The 19236-nt window shown below is 35.1% G+C and overlaps 1 protein-coding gene across 1 annotated transcript in view; it reads left to right on the top strand.

Annotated features, from left to right (window-relative positions):
• The window catches only part of TTN (titin), a 239103-nt gene that overhangs the window by 75627 nt on the left and 144240 nt on the right, over nucleotides 1-19236 (top strand). The window contains exons 86-118 of the mRNA XM_039387980.1: nucleotides 102-380; nucleotides 872-1159; nucleotides 1297-1575; nucleotides 1661-1939; nucleotides 2038-2316; nucleotides 2755-3042; nucleotides 3197-3484; nucleotides 4017-4307; nucleotides 5023-5310; nucleotides 6329-6421; nucleotides 6544-6826; nucleotides 7076-7256; nucleotides 7611-7700; nucleotides 7783-8050; nucleotides 8149-8409; nucleotides 8990-9199; nucleotides 9307-9384; nucleotides 9499-9525; nucleotides 10194-10241; nucleotides 11112-11168; nucleotides 11298-11375; nucleotides 11658-11912; nucleotides 12558-12650; nucleotides 13150-13227; nucleotides 13920-13988; nucleotides 14603-14686; nucleotides 14927-14989; nucleotides 15248-15313; nucleotides 15668-15748; nucleotides 16302-16379; nucleotides 17040-17117; nucleotides 17616-17699; nucleotides 18014-18112. Of these exons, the coding sequence (XP_039243914.1) occupies nucleotides 102-380; nucleotides 872-1159; nucleotides 1297-1575; nucleotides 1661-1939; nucleotides 2038-2316; nucleotides 2755-3042; nucleotides 3197-3484; nucleotides 4017-4307; nucleotides 5023-5310; nucleotides 6329-6421; nucleotides 6544-6826; nucleotides 7076-7256; nucleotides 7611-7700; nucleotides 7783-8050; nucleotides 8149-8409; nucleotides 8990-9199; nucleotides 9307-9384; nucleotides 9499-9525; nucleotides 10194-10241; nucleotides 11112-11168; nucleotides 11298-11375; nucleotides 11658-11912; nucleotides 12558-12650; nucleotides 13150-13227; nucleotides 13920-13988; nucleotides 14603-14686; nucleotides 14927-14989; nucleotides 15248-15313; nucleotides 15668-15748; nucleotides 16302-16379; nucleotides 17040-17117; nucleotides 17616-17699; nucleotides 18014-18112 (5361 nt within the window). The remainder of the gene's footprint in view (nucleotides 1-101; nucleotides 381-871; nucleotides 1160-1296; nucleotides 1576-1660; nucleotides 1940-2037; nucleotides 2317-2754; nucleotides 3043-3196; nucleotides 3485-4016; nucleotides 4308-5022; nucleotides 5311-6328; nucleotides 6422-6543; nucleotides 6827-7075; nucleotides 7257-7610; nucleotides 7701-7782; nucleotides 8051-8148; nucleotides 8410-8989; nucleotides 9200-9306; nucleotides 9385-9498; nucleotides 9526-10193; nucleotides 10242-11111; nucleotides 11169-11297; nucleotides 11376-11657; nucleotides 11913-12557; nucleotides 12651-13149; nucleotides 13228-13919; nucleotides 13989-14602; nucleotides 14687-14926; nucleotides 14990-15247; nucleotides 15314-15667; nucleotides 15749-16301; nucleotides 16380-17039; nucleotides 17118-17615; nucleotides 17700-18013; nucleotides 18113-19236) is intronic.

The following is a 19236-nucleotide window of genomic DNA, read 5'->3' as shown; positions in this document are numbered from 1 at the left end:
CAATGTGTTTTAAGATTCTTTAAAATTTAAATGTTAATTATAATGATAACAACTATTGCATTGTTGATTTAAACATTTTTCTGACTTGCATTTCATTGCAGAACCTGCAGTCATTGTAGAGAAGCCAGGCCCAGTCAAAGTTACAGCAGGAGACTCTTGTACTCTGGAATGCACAGTAGATGGCACACCAGAGCTTACTGCTAGGTGGTTTAAGGATGGTAATGAGCTGTCCACTGACCATAAATATAAAATCAGTTTCTTCAACAAAGTATCTGGGCTTAAGATCCTCAATGCAACACTAGAAGACAGTGGAGAATATACTTTTGAGGTGAAAAACAGTGTTGGTAAAAGCAGCTGCACAGCTTCAGTGCACGTTTCAGGTTAGTTGACTACTCTTTTTGAGTACATATGATCCTTTAGTTCTTTTACAAAGCCTTCAGATAGCAAAGTGATTGTTGTGACTGGCAACCTAAGAAACTCATTGCTTGTGTAATATTAGGAGTACTTGGCATGCTACTTTGACAGGCTTCAATAATAGATGCCTACCTAACCTCTGAGGGGCAGGAGTTATTGAAAGGACTTGATTTCTTCAGCTTTAATCTACATGTCTTCTTGGACAGCTGGTGCAATATTGTTGCTTATGAAACAGAACAGCAAAAGTAAAAGGTGTCCCTCAAAAACTCTGGATGAAAGCTCCAGCATATCCTTAACAATCAACCATCTATTTTTCAAATACTTGGGTACTTAGCAGCAGAATGCTAACGCAGATACAGCAAAAGAAAGGTCATTCATTTTTTTACGCATGGAGAACTTTCTGCATTTTAAGACCCTGTATGGTAATTTTTAAATTTTTTTTTTAAAACAAATGCAGATCGTATTATACCTCCTTCTTTCACAAGAAAACTGAAAGAAACATTCGGTCAGCTGGGTTCTTCTGCTGTACTGGAGTGCAAAGTTTATGGGTCACCACCTATTCTGGTTTCCTGGTTTCATGATGGACAAGAGATTACCAGTGGAGACAAGTATCAGGCTACCCTTACAGACAATACCTGTTCTCTGAAAGTGAATGGACTTCAGGAATCTGATATGGGAACTTATTTGTGCACAGCTACTAATGTAGCAGGGTCTGATGAATGCAGCGCAATTTTGAGTGTTAGAGGTCAGTATCAATAAAAAGCCAGAGGGCACAAATTTATTTTCAGAAAAACTTCATTTTTTGCTTTGTTACATATTTCTCATTACTGTGCTCTTCAAAAGAAGTTCAAATGTACTTGTCTTTTCTATTTGTGTGCTTAGAACCACCATCTTTTGTGAAGAAACCTGAACCACTGGATGTTTTATCTGGGGCAAACATAACCTTTACTAGTATCATAAAAGGTTCCTCTCCACTGGAAGTTAAATGGTTCAGAGGCAGTGTTGAACTAGTACCAGGACACAGATGCAATATCACCTTGCAAGATTCAGTTGCAGAACTGGAGCTCTTTGATGTAAATCCTCTTGAGAGTGGAGATTACACTTGCCAGGTCTCTAATGAGGCAGGAAAAATTTCTTGCACTACACATCTTTTTGTCAAAGGTTTGTCCAGACTACTGCTTCTTATACTTATAAAGATGATCTTTTGGCTTTATTTAATTTGTTTTCTTCTCATTGTTCATTATAGAACCAGCCAAATTTGTGAAGAAGGTGAATGATTTAAGTGTAGAGAAAGGGAAAACTTTAATCTTGGAATGCACATATACGGGTACTCCACCGATTTCAGTGACATGGAAGAAAAATGGAGTTAACATAGTGCACTCTGAAAAGTGTAGCATCACCACTACAGAAACATCCGCCATACTGGAAATCCCTAGCAGTAAACTAGAAGATCAGGGGCAATATTCTTGTCATATCGAAAATGATTCTGGGAAAGATAATTGTCATGGTGCAATCACAATACTAGGTGCGTCAAGACACCGTCACTCCATTGAGTGTTATTTGAACTCCTAATACTCATTGTGCAATATCTTTTTATGCTAATGGTGTTTCTTTGTCCTTCAGAACCCCCTTACTTCATTACACCCTTGGAGCCAGTGCAGGTGACTGTTGGGGATTCTGCATCCTTACAGTGCCAGGTTGCTGGAACACCAGAAATGATTGTATCGTGGTACAAAGGCGATACAAAGCTGAGAGGAACTGCTACTATGAAAATGCACTTTAAGAACCAAATTGCTACTCTGGTTTTCAGCCAGGTAGACAGTAGTGACAGTGGGGAGTACATCTGCAAAGTAGAAAACACTGTTGGGGAGGCTGCTTCTTCATCTTTGCTCACGGTTCAAGGTGAATATTTCAATTTTAAAAATAAGAATATGACCTATTTTTCCTAAGTATGCTTTGCTGTTTTGAAAAAAAAGATCACCTCTTCCTTGTAAAACACTTTACTCTTTCTTGATGAATAAGATACCCTTGGCACTGTCTTCTACTAACAAGGGCCTGCCAGTAAAGCTAATTGAAAAGTGTCACCACAGCTCTTCTGTAGTGTTACAAGCTTCCGTCTTCTTTCCCTACTGAGGATATTTCTTTGATTGTTTCCACTATTAGAAGTCCTGAAGATTAAATAGGCTCACTGGATGTAACTGAGGGCGGAATGGTTATATATTTTCCTGCAATCGTACGCACAGGGCTCTTTTCACATCAGGTTCCAAATAAATGATATGCTGAATAACATTTTGCATGTCTTCTGAAAGACCTCACTGTACAATACCTGTTTTCTTACAGAGCGTAAACTTCCTCCTTCTTTTACGCGAAAATTAAGAGATGTTCATGAAACTGTTGGCTTACCAGTTATGTTTGATTGTGGCATTGCTGGTTCAGAACCCATCGAAGTATCTTGGTTTAAAGATGGTGCACGTGTAAAAGAGGACTACAATGTTCACACATCCTTCGTAGATAATGTAGCAACTCTCCAGATTTTGAAGACAGATAGGAGCCTTATTGGGCAATATACCTGCACAGCTACCAATGCTATTGGGACTGCTTCTTCTAGTGGCAGGCTTATCCTTACAGGTTGGTAGGCTGTGAAATATTTAATGGAAGTATCTTAAAATTAAGTTTTGCTTTATATATGAATTTAGTATTGTACAAAAGATGCTTATTTCACAGAGATTTAAAGTAAATCAAGATTTTAAAGTGATGCTTTTTTATTTCTTTCACTCTTCAGAAGGGAAGACTCCTCCATTCTTTGACATCCCACTTACACCTGTGGATGGTATTATTGGAGAAAGTGCTGACTTTGAGTGTCACGTTTCTGGAACACAACCTATTAGAGTCACTTGGGCAAAAGATGACCAAGAGATTAGAACAGGAAGAAATTATCAGATCAGTTATGTAGACAATACAGCCCATTTGACCATCTTGAGAGTTGACAGGGGAGATTCTGGAGTATATACATGCTATGCTAGCAATGAAGTTGGAAAGGACTCTTGCACAGCTCAACTGACTGTTAAAGGTACTGAATAGATAATACATTATGTGTACATTTTTCTTCCTTCAATTAAAAAGGACGTTAGCCTTATTACTGCTAGATAACTTTGAGAAAACTTTTTAGATGTAGCCTAAAGTACCTATGTGGAGATACTTATGGGTGTTTTAAGGGAATTAGGAAGGGTCACTAACAACAGTGGGAAAAGAAATGAAATATTTTATTTGGCCTACTTTCTTTATAGCCTCTGGCCTACTTCTTTTTTGTAGGCTTTGGCCTATTTCTTTCTTAACAACTTGACAAAACTCTTGGCGTTTTTTAAATGATGTTTGGCTTAAATCAGTATAAGAGAATTTTTTTCAAGTAGGAGAATCATCTATGACAGTGACTGTAAAAGCAAGACACCTGTTGCTTATCTTAGCATAATTTCCCTTTAAAATTATATCCTGTTTAAATGTGAGCAAATAATTTCACAATGTTCAAATTTTTCTTGAAACATTTTCCTTAGAACTTTTCATCTAAAGTTAGATTCATGGAATTTATTCTTTTTTTTTTACAGAACGAAAAAATCCTCCTACTTTTACTAAGAAACTGTCTGAAGCCATAGAAGAAACAGAAGGGAATGAACTTAAACTTGAGGGTCGTGTTTCTGGCTCTCAGCCTTTGACTGTTGCTTGGTATAAAAACAATCAGGAAGTCCATTCAAGTGCTCACTGTGAAATATCTTTCAAAAACAATACCTTGCTTTTGCATATAAAGGTCGTAGAGCAATCAGATGCTGGTTTATATACCTGTAAAGTGTCCAATGAAGCAGGAAGCGTGTTGAGTACATCTTCTGTTGTTATCAGAGGTTGGTTGAAGTCTTATTTTTCTTTACTTCTTGCTTTTCTTTATTTTATTGAGCTGCAAATATATAGGTTCTCTCTTATGGGCTGATTATACTTACCTTAACAGCAGTAATTTGTCCTGAGATGGATGTGATAAAACTTAGTTAAAACACAAAATCAAGAAATTCTTTTATTTTATGATTTAAAAACCCATTATTTTTCAGGAATAAGCTTCTTTTTCACCATTTGCTATTGCTGATTTAATGTGAATATTGAAATCTTTGTAATGTTTTTATTGAATTTTTATTCACTCTTTTTTCATGGAATAACAGAGGGTTTGTGCAATTACATCTACAAGTAGGCAGGGCTGACAGTGAGTTGCAGCAGCATGACGCTTCATCATAATAGTCTTGCAGGAGATTTGCTGGGTTTTTTCTTTAAAGATTCTTCTATAGTTTTGCAGCCTAATTTGCGCTTTAATTCTTATACTATTTTTTACATGTAAAGAATCTTACTGAGTGGATAAAGATATTTTTCACATGTTTGTATGGGAAATATGCTCTCATGCTCTCTTGATATTTATTCCATTTTCTAACATTATGATTGACATTCTCAGACTTCTATTTATCCTTCTCCATTCCTTGCCATTGCGTCCTTGAGAATCACATGTATTTATCTTTATCTTATATTCTTGATCATACTTTCCCAAGTATTCACTCAAGCATTTTCATATTCCAGAACCTAAAAAGCCTCCAGTTTTTGACCAGCCTCTTCAGTCAGCAGCAGGAGAGGAAGGTGATACGATCCAGCTTAGCTGTCATGTCCAAGGATCACAGCCGATCCGGATTCAGTGGCTGAAAGCAGGGAGAGAAATAAGAGCTTCAGACAGATGCAACTTCAGCTTTGTTAATGGAGTAGCTCTTCTAGAACTTGCTGCAGTTACCAAATCCGATTCAGGAGAATATGTATGCAAAGCTTCGAATGCAGCTGGCACTGATACTTGCAAATCTAAAGTGACAGTTAAAGGTATAGTAACATGGAGAAAATCAAGGCATAAAATGGAAATATCAACAAAAATTCTATCCCACTTTGTTTTCTGTGGAACAAAACAGTTAATATTCTCAATAATCTTATAACAAACTATTTTTATTATTTAGTTATTTGTAAAACTGTACAATCTGGTAGAATAGTATATTTAACAATAATTTATATCAATTAGTGACATAAATAGTGGGAGATCAGTGTCAGATCAGCAATATATTCTTACAAGGAAGAATTTAGTTTCTAAATCTAAACACCAAATTTAAGAAAAAATGAAAGCTAAATGAGTGAAATTACTTGGAGATGCATATTTTATGGAAGGGATCTGAACAGTGGTGTTTATTAAAGGAAAGTACAGAAGGAATTCAATTGAGCATATGGCCTTGGAGGCTAGTTGTTTCAAGACTGTTACAACTCTGACATTTTAATCTTTTAGCTGAAGATAAATACTGTCCTTCCTAGTAGATCTTGCCTTACCATTGCATAAAAGATACAGAAGTTCAGTAGTATGTACAAACAGTATCTTTTTCACTACACAGGTAGCCACAAGGCTAAGAATTACATAAATGAGAAAAAAAAAAAAGAATCTAACAGATCACCAATAAAAATATGCAAGTAACTTTTACAGTGTAATATCCAGAAATAGACTGAAAAGAGAATATCTCACTAAAAACTAATCCATTTTAGAGAACAAGGCTTCTTATTTGCATATCCATCTATAAATTTGCAACCATGTAGAGTAAAATTACCTGACTGAAGTTAATGAACAGCTCAATATGTGATCCACAGTGTTCAATCTCATCTGTAAAATACAATTGAAAGTAAAATACAAGTTGATTAAAACAATATTCAAGTATTTTACATTGTTATCACTCGCATAGTATTTTGTTCCATCTCAGGAATTAATTCGTTTTCTTACAATTCCTTCAGAAGCATCATCACACATGAACATAAACTATTACATGAAACCATCTGTTGTAACTATTTGACTCTGTTTTTTTAGAAAAACCAGCAGCTGCACCAGCAGCTAAGAAAGCAGAAGTGGAAGGCAAACTTTATTTTGTGTCAGAGCCTCAGAGTATCAAAGTCATGGAAAGTAAGAACCCTTTTCAAAACAGTACCTTGTCTTCTATTTTCCTACACCTTTTGTTTGAGATTATGTCCCTCTGTCATAAAGAGGTGGAAAGACTTAGCTTCCTCATTTGCATCTTTCTGCAGAGACCGTTGCAACATTTATGGCAAAAGTTGGAGGAGATCCAATTCCAAATGTTAAATGGATGAAGGGAAAATGGAGGCAACTCAACCAGGGAGGCCGCATTCTAATCCAGCAGAGAGGAGATGAAGCCAAACTAGAAATAAAGGACACAATAAAAACTGATTCTGGCATGTACAAATGTGTAGCTTTTAACCAACATGGTGAAATTGAGAGGAGTGTAAACCTACAAGTAGAAGAAAGAAAGAAAGAAGTTGTTGAAGGGGATCTCAGGGCAAAACTAAAAAGGTATATTGAAAGTTTTTATAGATTAATTTGCTATCAACGCAGAAGAAACTTTTTTTCTTGTACAGAACAAGATATAATTTTTAAATATTAATTAAATATTAATAACTGTACTAAAAATAGAAGCACCTGACTAGACTAAACCGAAGGATTCCACTGCACAAGGCAGTTCTAAGGTGATGAAATTTCTCATCAAACAGCTTTCTAGGAATGAAATGCTGTATATTTAACTTATGTTATTGATTTGCATAGCACTCCAACAAAAAAGAAAGAAGAGGAAGAGCAACCTATTGATATCTTGGAACTTCTCAAAAATGTAGATCCCAAAGAATATGAGAAATACGCTCGCATGTATGGAATTACAGATTTCCGTGGCCTCCTGCAAGCCTTTGAGTTACTAAAGCAAACTCAAGCAGAAGAAAGCCATAGATTGGTAAGATACAGTGTGACTGCAGCATTGGCTTTCTTAGGGGTAACATGGTTACTTGAACAGACTTGGTGTCCATACTCTGAAGTTAGGAAGCGTGCAGGAATTTCTGATTCCTCTTCAGTTCTTTTACTGACAGTTCTCAATTTCTTCCATGTTCAAATCCAAGAAGAATAAATGGGCCTTCTGGTTAAGTATGCTCTGTCTTCACAACTTCATTGCAATTGTTAAGATGGGAAGATATGCTAGTTACAGTACAGTTACAGAAAATTTCATGTAGGAATTAATTCTATGTTGGATAAACATGACAGCTTGACATTTAGTATCCTTTAATCTTTGAGTATATTCTGCATTTTATAGGAAATTGAGCTCACAGAAAAAGCTCAAAGGGAAGATCAGGAGTTTGATGAACTTGTAGCTTTTATTCAGCAACGACTCTCACAAACAGAGGTAATATGTTTTTGGACTAATTTGTGAAATATTCAAACCCGTAGCAGGGAACTTGAAACTAATTTAAACTAATATTTTTCAGCCTATTACTCTGGTCAGAGACATTGAAAATCAGACGGTTTTAGCAGATGAGGATGCTATCTTTGAATGTGAGATTAAAATTAACTATCCAGAAATTAAACTTACATGGTACAAGGGAACCCAGAAACTGGACTCCAATGACAAATATGAAATTAGAATTGAAGGTGACCGCCACATACTGAGAATTAGGAACTGTCAGCCTGAGGATCAGGGAAATTTCAGAATAGTGTGCGGACCACACATTGCCAGTGCCAGGCTAACTGTGATTGGTAAGTGTACTTTTGAAGTATGTATTTGAATTAATTTACATTTTATTTATTCCACTCTCTGATCTCTGCTTAAAATGTATGTTTTAACATGCAAATAGAACCTGCAGTTGAACGGCATCTTCATGACACTACTTTCAAGGAAGGAAAAACATGCACACTGACTTGTCAGTTCTCTATCCCAAATGCCAAGTCTCAGTGGTATAGAAATGGGAGACCTATTAAGATAGGAGGGAGATATTCAACGCAAGTCTCTGACAAAGTACACAAACTCATCATCAAGGATGTTAGAACAGAAGACGAAGGACAGTATACCTGCAAGCTTGACAGTCTAGAAACAACAGCAGATCTGGCCATTGAAGGTTTGTAAATATATAGAATCTCTTTATTACAACAGCAATAGACAATTTCTGGAGGTTCCATTAGCAGAACAAATGAAAATAAAAATAATTTCTGAAAGACATGTTCCCAGACTTAGAAATGGACTAAATAACAAATTTTACTGTCCTTTCTCTTTAGACAGTATGCAAAATACTCGGGTACATTAGTTTTTTTGGCTAAACCATCATTAATATTGTTCCCTGGCCTGCAAACAATCTGAGTCATACTAGCTTCTGTTTTCTTTGATACTCTTATATTTTCCTTGGACTTTCTCTCTTTCTTAATTATTATTTATCTTTAATTTCCTTGGTGGCCACTCTTATATAATGTATCTGCATAGCAATCTTGTTATAGTTGTATTCTTATGTCTTCTAATCTTCATTCTTATATATAAGACTTCATAGAAGATGGAATGCCTTTTTCTTACTCTACTTGCTCAAGATCTATTGTTATTACCTCATTATAATTTAGCTGTTATGATAAAAAAATGAGAAGGAATTAGCAAAGGTAAATGGCGTGGTGAGGAATAACAATTGATGTATTTTTTGTTTCTAAAACCAGCGGAACCAATTCAGTTCACGAAGAGCATACAGAACATTGTTGTGAGTGAACACCAGTCTGCAACCTTTGAGTGCGAGGTGTCCTTTGATGATGCAGTTGTGACATGGTATAAAGGCCCCACTGAACTGAGAGAGAGTCCCAAGTACAGCTTCAGAAGTGAAGGTCGTTGTCATTATATGACTATTCACAATGTTAATGCAGAAGATGAAGGTAAATATGCATGGAAAATCTGTGCTAGTGCCATTGTTTTATCTGATTTTGTTGTCTGGTTTGGAATGACAGAAGCATATAAATACCAACATTCTTTACTGCTGCAGGTGTATATTCTGTAATTGCTCGTCTTGAACCAAGAGGAGAAGCAAGAAGCACTGCAGAGCTCTATCTGGTAACCAAAGGTTAGCAACTTTTCTAAACAAATTTGTGATCATACCCATGTGCAGATTTGTTTGTTTGAAACATGATTCCGGAAAAATCAATAGTCCTAAAAGAAATCTAATATTCTTTTGCAGAAATCAAACTGGAGCTGAAGCCACCAGGTAAAGTTCATGAGCAAGACTGGCACAAGATCATCTCTATACTCTGTCATAGATTTAGTGCATTGATCTGCTTTATTTTTTATTTTCAAATCTTTTTTTCCTGGTTATAGTAAGTAAAACCTATTCCCTGAAAAAATATTCCTCATCCACAGACATGTGGAACTATTTATTCTCATAACTAGGTGCAGTGAATACTCTGATAACTCCATCATCAGTGACATTAATAGGGACAATATAGGATGCCACATTCTCTAAAACACCGAAGTTTATTTTTGTTTGAATTGCTAAGGAACAGAACAATGAAGAGGTACCAATTAATAGATATGATGTCCTCTGCACAACTGAAAAAAAACAACCAAGAAGGCAAAATCAGTAGCAATCATCTTATGAAATATAATGATTTTCTTTTTTGCATGTTCCTAAGAACCTTCTCCAAATGTTGCAAGCATTATTTAGAAATAAAATGTAACATTATCCGGTCTGTCCAGAAGAGGTTAATACGAGTAGTTATCCGTTGGTTGACTAGCTTATTCTTGAGGAGCAAGCTACAATCCTTGTATGTTACACAAAAAAAATTAAAGCACTGTGAGCTATTATTCTTGGGGAGAGCATACTGAATATTTTTATTAGTAGTATTTATTAAGTCAATTAATATTTTGATTTTCTAGATGTTCCTGATGCTAAGGTTGCAGTTCCACCTCAAAAACCAGCTGAAGGTAGGGCAATAAACCGTACTTGTTCTATATCTGCACTGAAGCAGAAGGCCAGTGGGAACCTCAGAGAAAAATCTTAGACAGCTCAGTGATAAGATCTGGATAATTGTTCTTGTGCAAATACAATATGGCAAGACATGGCTTGGATAGGCTTCTTTGCTGTGTGGAAGGTGAAAACTCTACACAAGTAGTGGTAGGAATGAAGCCTTTTTTCTTAAAAAGAGTTAGTCCTTCCATCATGTTTTCCTATCAGTCTGTTGTTCATTTGATGGTCCTTTTACTTCCGTCTTCCTCTCTGATAATTTTTTATTTTCATCTCTTCTTTTTGCCACAGAAATATCTTCTAAACAAGCTGTCTAAATTACTGCCCTCTAAAAAAAAAAAATCTTTTAGAGCCATACAATGGATTGCACATATATTGCAAATGGTCTCTCCTTGGGCTCTGGTATTGGATTACAGACTACAAACATTATTTATACTTCTGTTATATTCACTAGCTTACTACAAATCTTAGAAGCTCAATCTTCTTGGGTTTATTTCCTGGATAATTTTGTAAAAGTTTGCAGGGGCAGCAGGAGGGGAAAGATTTCATATTTAGATGAATTGCTATCAGCAATGATAGGAGAGTGATGGCAGCAAAGAAAATAAAACCGAGAAGGTTCAGGGTTCAAATATGGGTAGAACAGGAATTTCCACTCAAAATAAATTTATTCAGCTACTGTAGACTGTGAGAATGAGCACTGTGTTTGCTCTTACTCTGTAGCTGCAATAAAATCATATAATCCATTTTTCCAAACCAGGATTTTTTTTCATAATCAACTTTTTTCATATCATACTGAAATTATTTTCTAAATATTTCATTTTTCCTACAAGCTGCCCCTATTCCTATTCTTCTGCCTCTTGTTCCACCTCCAGAGAAGAAAAAGCCAGGTCAGAATACTTACAATATTTGAACAGTGTGTACATGTTTCATGACTGTTGGGCTTTGGTTTTTTGTTTGGTTTTTGAGGGGATTGTTTATTTTTAATTAAATTTTTTAATAAATATTTTATTCTTAAGCAGAAAAAAAGGTTCCACTAAAGAAAGTCCCACAAAAGGTGGTTAAAAAAGTTCCTGAAGAAGTCCCACCACCTAAAGGTAACTTTTTTTCCTTTTTTTTCTTTTTAACTGTTTTAAAAATAGTAGAATTACCTGGTGGAAACAAAGTGTTTTGTTTTGCAGTACCTTGAATCAAACAAAATTGTTTGATTTTTGTCTTTATGTTAAAAACACATATTTAAAATCCAAGCTGATTAAGACTGCTTAAAAAATAGTCCCTTAAACTGTCTGTGAAGGTGAAATAATTTCATTAAGTGTGAACATCCATGTCTTGCAAATTCCGGGCTATGATATGAATAATCAATTTTTTTTTTTTTAAAGTTCCTGAGGTGCTGCCAGAGAAACCCAAAGAGGTCAAAATAACATCTATGGCAAGGAGAGAAGAGATACATGAAGAAAAGAAGGAAATATATGAAATGCCTAAAGAAACTTATGAAGAATGGGAAGAAGATTATGGTGAAGATCATGATTATTATGTCAAGGAAGAAGGCTACGATGAAGGGGAAGAGGAATGGGAAGAAACTTATGAGAAAAGAGAAGTGACTTATGAAGAAAAAAGAGTCATTCATGAAGAAGGTATTTTAATTATCATACTATTTTGTTTTTTCTCTTTTCTCATATTTAATCTTGTGGCATCAATATTTTGAACCAAGCAACATTTTTAATTTTTTTTTGTTATACTAACTGGAACCATAATATGCTGACAAATTTTAACTGACACTTGATGATAAGCCAAGGACCCTGGTACGGCAAGATGTATATGCAGATAAAAATGGATACATTACAATACTTTATAATGTGATTGCCAATGGACTTTGCAGGTCTTAAAAACCTAATATGAGACAATAGTTTATAATGATATGTGTCATTTTTAGTTGTTTGGATGTTTCTTCTATCATTTTCATGTGTTCTAGATAAATTTAATTTATGTTAAAAATTTCCCAAAAATGCTTTATGTTAGTGACTATATTTCAAAATTTCTTGCATGGCGTAACTGTCTTAGGTATTAGTAACATGTATTCCTCTGGGAACAGAATTTGGATCTAATGAGAAACCATCAAACTTGGAAATAAGCAAAACATTTTACTGCAACAATTGGATCTCCAAAACACTGTTTTTCAAATTCATAAAATTATAATGTCATAACTAATACCTTCCTGTCTATAGAGCCTTTAGGCAACACATTTTTTATCATTAAGTGATTTTATTGGTTTTTTTAAGTGGTTGAAGTTCCTAAGAAACCTGTGCCTGAGCGAAAACCACCAGCAATTGCAGCTGAAAAGAAGGAAAAGAAGGAAGTAACAGTTCAAAAAGGTATGAGTTTCCTGCAAAAATAACAAGAACATGCAGATTAACATCTCTTATGCATCTCCTTCAAGGTGAATTATGCTGGTTATTCACATTTCCTTGGGAGGGAGAAAATTCTTTGTGTTGGACAGTAACATGAGCAAGGGTCGTGGCAATCCTTCCTCTTCTCCCACCTTATAAAGCTAAGCTCTCTGCTCAATGGTGGTTGAAGCAAACTAAGAACTGATGGCAAAACCAAACTGAGCTTCAGTTATCCTTCCTTCTCGCTGTTTATTAGCCTTGGGTGTGGGTGTAACTATTGAGGCTGGAAATGCTGCACATCTGAGAATTGTCCTCCATTTAGATCACTGCATATCTCTCAGGGGAGGATGGGCCCTGAACAGTGCAGAGGATACACAAACTTTATAGCATCCTAAACATGAAAAGAGCCAATTCTACCTGGTTTGTGTCAGGAAAATAATTTGCAAGATTATTTAAAAAATAAATCTACCTGAATTACTTGCAGTTGTCAAGAAGCCTGTCGATGAAAAAGTGGAGATGACCACTCAGAGGGTTACAGAAGAAAAAGTCAAACGAGCTGAGGGTAACTACTGTTTAATTACCTTAATGTCATCTTTACATTAAAGTAGTGGCTATTGTTACTTAGCTGATCTGCATACCCTTTATCTTTACTTAACAAGGGTCTGATCAATTTTTCAGTCTTTTAAAAATCTAATAAAAGCTTCTGCTTAATTCTTTAGAATAAGATTAAAAGCTTTTTAGGGGAAAATACTAAATGCAAATGCTAACTACCAATCCTTTAACAGAGGAAGTGAGTGTAAAATTGCACTGGGTGAAATAGTGTGTCTCTAAGCTGAAAAGGGGAAATTCCCATCTTGCTGAGATTTCCATCTTGACCCATCTACCAGGATATCTTGGTTAATTGTTTGGTTATGAAATAAAGATTTACCCATATTCTCTCAGCAGCTACTTCCTTTTTTATAGCATTTCCAATTCTGCAGCAAGATTCTATCAGCTGCAATTCAATATATGTCAGGAAATGACCTGTGTGCTAAATGTCCTGAGTTACCCAACCCCTTTGGACAGTAACAATAAAATGAAAAATCACATTCCTTTTGCTGCTTTGTGTGGTTCCAAGATGCCTGACTTAGCTACTGAGTTAGCTTCTTTTTGTCTTTTTTATTGTATTTTCAATATTACTGCTAGATAGCTGTAGAATTATTTTAATCTCTTTGATAAATATTTGACTGAATAACAAAATTCTAATGCCAACAGTTACCAAGAAAGTTGTGCCACCAAAACCTACACCAATGGTCATTGAGGAAAAAGTTATGAAAAAGGAAGGTACAGATCAGCATCTCTCCATTACAGTTTACATTTTTTCCAGCATCCTGTGTGTTTCTGTGCATCTTGTCAATATGTGGGCCTGTGTGTATGTATGTGGATCTATTGTACTAGTCACACAGTAACTACTCTCAGTGTTTAAATAGTATGTGTACCATGCTTTAGTCTTTCATAAAGTCTGTTTTTAACATGTTTGTGGCTAGATTTTTGCTTCATGTTTAAGCAGCCTACAGAATATTGCAGTATGATTTAGCTTTTTCTTCATCTGTTCTGCCTGCTGGCCCATCCTTACATAATAAGCATAATTGTGTCCAAGTTACCAAAAATATCTTTGAAGAACTGCCTTTGGAATTCTTTTGATGTACTATTTCCAAAAGCCTGTGCATGCATTTGTTTTCAAAGGTGTCTGTGTCTGTAGTCTTTAACAAATACTAAATATTATATTTGTGTGCTTGTTTTGTGTTCAGTATTTTAGAATATGAATACTGACTGTCTAAATATGTCTAGTACTTTAATGTGCAGTACAGATAAAGATTTGATAAAAACTCACATGCTGACTACCACTAATCTGGATCTAGAATAGAAAATACTAAAACAAAATCCTATCTTTAAAGTACCAACAGTAGAAACATGGACTGTTTCAGAAGAAAAGATGTCAGTTTCTGTCCACAGAGAAGAAGAGTATTCATATGTTCCAGGTATGTACAAAACCAAAAATCTGTGAACCCAAATCAAAAACCATCAATCCTACTAGACTTTCTTTTGATCTATTTTTATGTATGGCAAATTACATATTTAGACACATCGTATATTTGTCTTTCAGTATGCCTTGCTTCTTTTTGTTCATTGTGTGATGTAGCCTTAGTTTTCTTTAACCTAATATATGGCAACATTTCAACTATTTTATCTTAATATTGTTTAAATGCTTTTCTTTGAAGAGCCACCAGAGCATGAGAAAACAGTTGAAGAAAGATTCTATGAAGCTGTTTACGCAATTGAAGGTAGATTGATTAAGGATGTGAGGCTAAACAATATTTGAGTTTATTTGTTTGTTTGTTTGTTTGTTTGAATTTGAATCAAATTCATTGTGAGGTTTGCTGTTGATTTTCGGTATTAAATTTTTTTACGTATTAGCATACATGTTTCAGTGACCATTGTGTACTGGACACACATAATATCTTCTTCAAGTTTTTCAGATTTACTGTGGATATTGATATTACTTATCTCAAAATTTAATATCTTTAAAATTCCTATTATAGCACAAAGGGAAGTTGAGGAGGAGGAAGAAGTCATTTCTACAGAACTGGAGATCCCTCACGTTGAAGGTGAATAAAGTCTTTGCATCATTGTGCGCCCCATTTTTCTGAACTTTCACTTTATCTGTCTCTAATACTGTTTACCAGAGGATAGCATAAAATAACTGAGATCTTTTCATTTCTCTATGGCTCTACTCTCCAAAGTTCAAGCCCTACTCCATTTCTGAATCTTCTTATTCTTCAACACTGCTTTAAATAATTCTTTTAATAGCTTTTTTGAGACTAGTATATTGTATATGTTTGATAAAACAGCATAATTTTTGATATAGATTGTTTGCTTATACACCATGTTGAAAGCAGCCTACTGTGATTTACCAAGTATTTGAGCTATCTCCTAAATGATCACCACCTATCTCTTTAAAGTGCCTGAGGTACCAAAGAGGCGTGTTCCAGAAGAAAGAAAGCCTATTCCTGTCCCTAAAACAGAAGCTCCATCGGCTAAAGGTATTTCTACTGCCCTAGTAAAAAAAGAAAAAAGCAAAACCCAAACAAATTGTCTTTCATTGTATAATATTTCATGTTTTCTTGAATATCTTATGAATTTACTCTCTTTGTGTCTTTGCTTTTGTATTACCTGCATATGCATTATTTGATTTGGCATTGTCTCCATTGCCCATTTTCGCTTTTTCAGTTGTGCTATAACAACTTACAACTGGAATTTGTCTCAGCTTGAGCCCTTTTCTTTCCTAACGGTCTTGTGCTTATTGTTTGTATTTAGGCTGTGTGGATTTTGGAGGCAAGGGTAGGGTGTTTTTACTTCAATAGAGTCCCATAAAATGGGATAGTGCAGTGAATTTGACACTGGAGTCTTATACTGTATCATAGTGTCTTTCTTGTATAGTCTGTATATGTCCAAAAGGCTGTACATTGTGTTGGTTGCAGTGCTCAGCTCCTTGTCCAGGCACTGTGTTCATTCTATAAAACAATCTTGGATTACTGAAATCTGTATAAGTGTTCTGAGAGCTAAAGATCTCTTACTTTGACAATGTTTCCAAAGTGCCTGAAGTCCCTAAGAAACCTGTTCCAGAAAAGAAAGTTGCTGTTGCTAAAAAGGAGGTGGCTCCCCCAGCAAAAGGTACAGTATCTTTTGAATGTGAGCTTTAACCAGTCACGTGCTATTGTCCTGTTTTCCTAACTGTTATTCATTTCTCAACATAAGCTTCTGATACGTGCAGTCTTTGTGTGTTTTCTTGGATGTGTGTTCTCATCTAAGCCATTCAAAAGCCTTAGAAAGATTACTTAAAAGAATTTTAATACCTTTAGAGTTTCTAAAGTGCTAAAAAACCTGTGCCTGAAGAAAAAGTACGTTTGTGTTCCCAAAGGAGAACATCTGCATGCCAAAGACATACTTACTGATGGAGTGTACGTTACCTGTTGAATTTTATTTTCCCATTAGTCTGTATGTAATCATGTTTATTTTTATGCATAATCCTCTTTTATGTATAATTCTCTTTTTATGTATAATTCTCTGTGCACGTATGAGAGTTTTTAAGGCCAAGTAACATATCTGAGCAGCTCTTTCTTCAGTTAAGAATTCAGTCTTAAATAATTTGACAGTCTTTGAGCAGCTGGTTTGATTTTATTTTTGTTCAAACATATGTTGCTCTTGTCTTATATCTTTCTATGTTATATGGTATGTCTTGGTATTCTTATAAATGGATTAATGAAATCTATAATGCTCCAATAAATCTTTGAAATACAGAATTCAATTATCTTATATTTTATCCTTTTTAAGTGCCGGAGGTGCCTAAGAAAGTTCCCCCAGAGAAAAAAATTGATGTTCTAAAAAGAGAGGAAGCTCCAACACCTAAAGGTACACTTAAATAAATAACATTCTTTTCTTATTATCTTAAACATCCTGTTTATGTGCAATTTTAGTTTTTATTGTTAAGTGAATCTGGTTTTATTTGTACTTCAGTTATGTTAGATATGTATCTTTTGTGTCAGTTTTGTGGATAAATGTGCTATAGATGCAGTTTTAAAGCACCAGTTAGTTTTAGCTAATAATATTATAATTAATACCTTTGAAGTGCAAGAAGTACCTAAGAAACCAGCTCCAGAAGAAAAAATTCCATATGTTGCTAAAGTAGAAGCTCCCCCTGCAAAAGGTACAATACAGTTCACCACAGTATCATTTACTGTAGTCTTTAGACTACAGTGTTTTTAGAACATACAGTATTCTTTAGAACATTTAATTTGTTTTGTAAACAAAATATGTCTATGTGTAGTCTTTTTGAACAACACATTTCTTTTAAATGATGCATTTGCCAGTTTTTACTTCAGAGGTTCTAAAGCAAATACTTTTTTTAAGTGCCTGCAGTTCCTAAGAAACCTATCCCTAAAGAGAAAGTATCTCCTGCTGTTCCTAAAAAAATTGAGGCTCCTCCACCTAAAGGTATGCTTTCCAGCAGAATACAAGAATAGGCTGTTTCTCAGCTTATGTTTATATGTTCTGTATTGTAATCAGTTGTTGATTTGTGCTTCCCCTGTGAATTCTGCTGTTCTGATTCAGTGACAGTGAATCATTACATTATGTTGTATATGTTGTACAATACCTATAAAAATGTTCTTTCTGAATATTGAATCTCTGTTATATGTTATGTGCTCAGTACCCTTAAGCAATTCTTTGGAAACAAATTTAGCATTTTGCAACATTGCTCTCACAATGGAACTGGAAAAGTATACATTTAATATTATTATCTTTCAAAGTGCCCGAACTGCAGAAGAAAGCCACTTTTGAAGAAAGAGTACTTATTACAGAAGAAAGAGTATCTGTTGCCATTCCAGAGGAAATCCCACTACCTGAAGGTACATTATAAACAGACGAATGAGAAACTTAAGCTTTGTCTGCAAGTCTGTTGTTCTAAAACCAAGATCAAAATACACAAAAATTTTGTGTTGGTTGTCTTGTATGAGTTTTGTGTTGAATATTTTACAGATTTACAGGCAGCTAAGAGCCTTCTGAGTGTCATTTACCATTTCAGTCTTGAATGCCAGGGTCCCACCACATTGTCAGGAGTGGAAACTCTACCATGGAATATAGTGATCTTCAGATCAGGATCTCATAAAATTGTAGTAGCAAATATGGATATATGGTTTAGTTTAGACTCCTCCATCCATTTGTCATAAACTATACAAAGCTCTCTGTGGCCCTGCAGATAACAATATTGTTTCCCTCTGCAGTATTAGCTTCCCCCCAGCTTTCAGTTCACATTCTCATACTCAAGGGAGACAGATCAGTTGTTTTAAGGTAGTATAATTCTGCATAAAATCTGCTTCAAGGTAACAAATCAGCATTTTGTCTGTTTTTATATCCCATTAATAACTATCCAGTGAAGACAATTTATATTTTCCATTAAAAAGCATAATGAGTTTTTAGAAGCAAATATGAAAATCCTCTATCTAAAACATGAACTTGCAAATTATATTCCTATGGATATGTGCAGTGTTAATTTCTGTTTGTCTGCTGCAAATTAACTTTTTGCCCAGAACAAGTTGATGCTTTCCCTGACACAGTCACATTTGCTGATGTGCACATTCCAGGCATTTCTTTCGATTCCTGACTTATTCCTCTCATCTTGTTCCTTTCCTTCTCACATTCATATACTTGGAGCATGGAGCAACCTCCAATTTTTTATTCTTATTTCCTCCACCTCAACTGTTGTGATGGGGAAGTTTGGGGAGCTGAGGCATTCTGATGAACTGACAGTTGACCAGTGTATGGTATTAGAGAGATACAACAACACACATGGACAATACATGTAATTTAGGTCAAATGGTACATATGTATCTGCACAGCACTTTCTGTACTGTATGCATATCTGTCATTGTCATATAGAGTTTGTAAGAATTGCTCTTCATCTTCTCCATCCATCGATCCCTCCATCTCTCCATCTATCCATCCACCAAAAATACTAAAACTAATAATTTTC

Source organism: Pipra filicauda, unplaced genomic scaffold (genome assembly GCF_003945595.2).
Source record: "Pipra filicauda isolate LSUMZ 115617 unplaced genomic scaffold, ASM394559v2 scaffold5_size6683894_pilon, whole genome shotgun sequence".
Lineage (NCBI taxonomy): Eukaryota > Metazoa > Chordata > Aves > Passeriformes > Pipridae > Pipra > Pipra filicauda.
The sequence above is the reverse complement of the archived record's forward strand: the minus strand, read 5'-3'. Positions and strand labels throughout refer to the sequence as shown.